We start from the raw sequence: 4,023 nt of genomic DNA, 5'->3' as shown, positions 1-4,023 counted from the left end.
GTTTGTTATAGGAATTAAATTTTTATTTTATTTTATAATAGAAGAAAAAAAAATCCTACAATCTAATTGGGCCGCCAACAACATACGCCTGTGATATGAAATTCTGAAGGCCGTAAGATACTAAGAACTAGATACCTCTTCTAACATCCACTATTATTAATTATCGAAAATAAATAACAAAGTGGAACCTTTTATTAATCTAAATCCATTCCTTCTCTGTTTATCGATCTTACGAGAATGGAAGCCAACGCAGCCATTAAAGAAAGCGAGCAACATGATGACGAAATCTCTGATTCCTTTGTTTGCTGTGTTTGCCTGTAACACCCTCTTTTCTTTATTCATATTATTATGATTATTGTTATTTGTTTATTTCATTATTAATCCTCATTTTTGTGGTCTGTCCAAGTTGATTTGTTTTTACTCCTTATTTTAATTGAAAGCTTGTTCGTAATCGAAAGCTTTGTTTTCTCGGCATTTTTTTTTTCATTAATATTTTTTGTAATTTCTGATTTTAAAGTTTAGTTGATGTTAACGATTTGGAGTAAGATTATTTTAAGGAACTGGATTCTGTACAAGTGCATTTGTATTATCTCAAAATTCGATCGATGGTGGTAACTAAACCCTATTTATTAGAATAAGAATAAGAACTAAGGTAGTCTATATTTTGATAAGTTATAGTGGTGATTTTATTGTTATTTACCCCCCCAAAGAAAAAGAAAAAAAGTCAATGTATTATTGCAGTTTAAGTTTGACCAATGTATGCTTCTTGCAGCTTCATTATACCGTGGAAGGTTTAGATGATTTGGCTGAATTATTTGGACTTTGAATCTTGGTTTTTCTTCCATTTAGGAACAACATAAATGCACCAAGTTAAAGTTAGTGTATGATGAACCAAGATGATCTCAATGTTGAAGATCTAATAAAAGTTATTGGTTATAAGTTTTGTGCTAAGATATATACCATTGTGTTATTTATCTTAGTTTTACGATATACCAAGTTTATCTTGGTGCATCATAGCATTCTCCTGTCTAGAAAGGCTGGATTGTTGTGACTTTGCATTAAGTTGGTCTATGATGTCTTAGTTCTATTTTCTTTATCAAATTGCACTATTTGAATTTGCTTCTATAATGCAGAGAACTGTTGCACAAGCCCATTGTACTAGGTAATGATGCATCAATTTCTAAAGCTACATGTAAGGTTTTAGCACTTTTATGTGATAGATTTTCACATTTTTTGTGATTTTTTTCATCCCTGTTCACAGCGTGTGGTCATCTATCTTGTTTCTGGTGCGTCCATAAATCAATGGATGTTATACGTGAGTCTCATTGTCCGATTTGTAGACAATCATACTATCACTTTCCAACAATCTGTCAAATGCTTCACTTTTTGCTTCTTAAGCTGTATCCTGATGCTTACAAGAGGAGGTTACATCAGGTGCTTGGTATGTTTCTCTTTCTAAATACTTCTCTATCAGCATATAAGTGTCATGAGCCTTATAGGCTTATACAGATTAGCCAATTTAAACTCTGAGCGCAATTTATATATCCGATTTGTGGTTGCATGATTATGACTGGCTAGATTTAAGGTACATTACTTTCTAGAACCACACTATCTGATGTTTCCGTTTTAGATATGCACTCAGGTGGCAACACCTTAAAGCCCTTGATTTAATCTAATCCTAACCTATTGTGATAAGCTAGACATTACAGCGTAGCAAACAATGAACGAAAATAAAAAAAAAATGTATGTTATATGGGCTGTGGAAGTTCCACTGCAATAGAGTACCTTGCTGACTGCTGTTGTAAATTGTAATTGCTTGCTACACTGTTGTAGTTGCCTTTTGCAAACTTTGGAAGAAGATTTCTTATGTTTATCATCACAAGACTTTGGCTGATGAGTGGATTGAGCGATACTTTTCTTATTACGGCTTGGCTGTTTTGCATTCTGTTTTCATTTTGGGATAAAAATGATAGCCTCTTCCCTTGCATTCAGAATTTCTTGATTGGAGTATTTAGGAGGTCTTTTCTTTTAGGCAGAGCACAAGGAAAGTTCTAAACCCACTATATGTTTATGAAGAGAACATGATAACTGAGTACCCGTGCAGATTATGCAAAAATAAGTATAGACAACTTTAACCTTAACCTTAACTTTAATATGTGAATTTTCTTTCCCTGCTTTTCTAATTCCATCTCTTCTTCCTCCATCTTGATGCAACTGTCATTTAAAATTGCATTTATCATAAAAGAGAAATATCTTTCTGTCTACTTTGTTGTGTAAAGTTTGAGTTTGACCATACTAATTCTTCTTGTGTTTCAGAGGAAGAAAAGGAATTGGGATATTTCTCCCCTCAATTTGATGATGATATATGTGGATCACAAGCTAAAATTGATAATCCTGAGAGTTCACATTCTAGCGCTACTAAAGATCCCTCATCCAACTCAAGCAACTTGGAAACTTGTGAATGTAAGGAACAATCAGGCTCTTCAAATCATGAAGAAAAAGAAGGTGCCATCATTTATGAAGACACATCCAATAGAACGCCTGAGGTTATGGGAACAACTTCCATTGCAGGAAAAAAAGTACCCGAGAATGACAAGCACAATCAGCAACAGAAAATAACAATTGCAGATGTGACTTGTACAAAGTGCAAGCAATTGCTCTTTCATCCTATTGTTCTTAATTGTGGTCATGGTACTCGATGCATTAAATGTTTTCTTCCATTTATAATGAATTAAGGTCATCAGTAGCAGAAAAGTTAATTACATATGCTTATTCACTTTTTGCTCATTTTGTACAGTATTCTGTGAAGTTTGCATGATGAACATAGACGATCAGGTGCTTAAATGCCAAATTTGTCAAAGTTTGCATCCAAGAGGATTTCCAAAAGTTTGCTTGGCCCTTGATCACTTTTTGAAGGAACAATTTCCAGAAGAATATGCAAAGCGAAGAGATGCTGCTCAATTTAGCCAAGTCAAAGTCAAACCTAAGATCTCATCTTGTAAGTATTTTTTCCCTACTTTTTATTCTTTTGTAAACATTTTTGGAATCATGCAATTCTGAGTCAAACCACTGGGAGAGAAATAATTCTAATTAATAGAAACTGGCAATACTAAAAAGATGATTTTTTTTTTTACTATAAGAAATCAAATTGAAACAGAAATAACCAAGTCTTATCCTACTAGCTGAGTTAACTACATGGATCAAACATGTATTGAGCTCTACAATATGACTAAAAATTTTCAATAAATCCGTTTAGAGTTAGGTCCTTCATCACCGTTAACATCAACTACAATACCCCAACCTCCACTGCGACTCTTTCCTCCACTCTCTCATCCTCTCCTTTCTCGTTCCCTTCGATCTCCACCACCATCACCTCTTTCTTCTCTCACGGGACCCCAACCGCCACTGCCACCAAGCCACAACCACCATCACCAACATCTTCTTCTCTCTTCATCTTCTTCCCTTCAAACAACAACAACGACAACCATTCGGTCATCACCACCAACTAGATCTAGCTTATTACAAGTTTACAACTTACAGATCATGAATCATGGAGGTGAGTGGCGAATGGTGAGGGTGAGTGTGGGGTTGATGGTGATGCGGCTTTGGTGGGGTGAAGGTGGATGGGAGTGGAGAAGGGGGCGCCGGTGTGATCGTGATAGTGGTGAAGGTGATGCACCGGCAGCAACTGTGAAGTGAGGGATATGGTATATGCACATGTGAGGTGGAGGTGGAGGTGGGGTTGAGAGGGATGACTATGGCAGTGCGGTGAAGGTGTTGCAAGTAAATGTAGTGGCGTGAGGATGGTGATGGTTGATGTTCTAGCGGATTGGGGATAAGACATGTATGATGATGATGATGTGGGGTTAGTGATGATCTAGATGGTAGATGGGTGCGGACATAGTTGTCAAAACCGAACCGGTCAGCCGGGTTACTACTTCAACCGGTGGGTCACAGTTAAACCTGCTGACCCGGTTACAATTAAATAAATAGACAAAATTATAATAAAAATCTAATTTTAAA

The 4,023-nt window shown here is 36.0% G+C and overlaps 1 protein-coding gene across 1 annotated transcript in view; it reads left to right on the top strand.

Moving 5' to 3' along the window:
• Positions 127 to 4,023, top strand: part of LOC107604811 (E3 ubiquitin-protein ligase PRT1) — a 10,434-nt gene continuing 6,537 nt past the window's right edge. Inside the window, exons 1-5 of the mRNA XM_016306505.2 lie at positions 127 to 317; positions 1,134 to 1,162; positions 1,262 to 1,441; positions 2,317 to 2,691; positions 2,798 to 2,998. Of these exons, the coding sequence (XP_016161991.1) occupies positions 238 to 317; positions 1,134 to 1,162; positions 1,262 to 1,441; positions 2,317 to 2,691; positions 2,798 to 2,998 (865 nt within the window). The 5' untranslated portion in view covers positions 127 to 237. The remainder of the gene's footprint in view (positions 318 to 1,133; positions 1,163 to 1,261; positions 1,442 to 2,316; positions 2,692 to 2,797; positions 2,999 to 4,023) is intronic.

This window comes from Arachis ipaensis, chromosome B06 (assembly GCF_000816755.2).
Source record: "Arachis ipaensis cultivar K30076 chromosome B06, Araip1.1, whole genome shotgun sequence".
In the NCBI taxonomy this organism is placed as follows: Eukaryota; Viridiplantae; Streptophyta; class Magnoliopsida; order Fabales; family Fabaceae; genus Arachis; species Arachis ipaensis.
The sequence above is the reverse complement of the archived record's forward strand: the minus strand, read 5'-3'. Positions and strand labels throughout refer to the sequence as shown.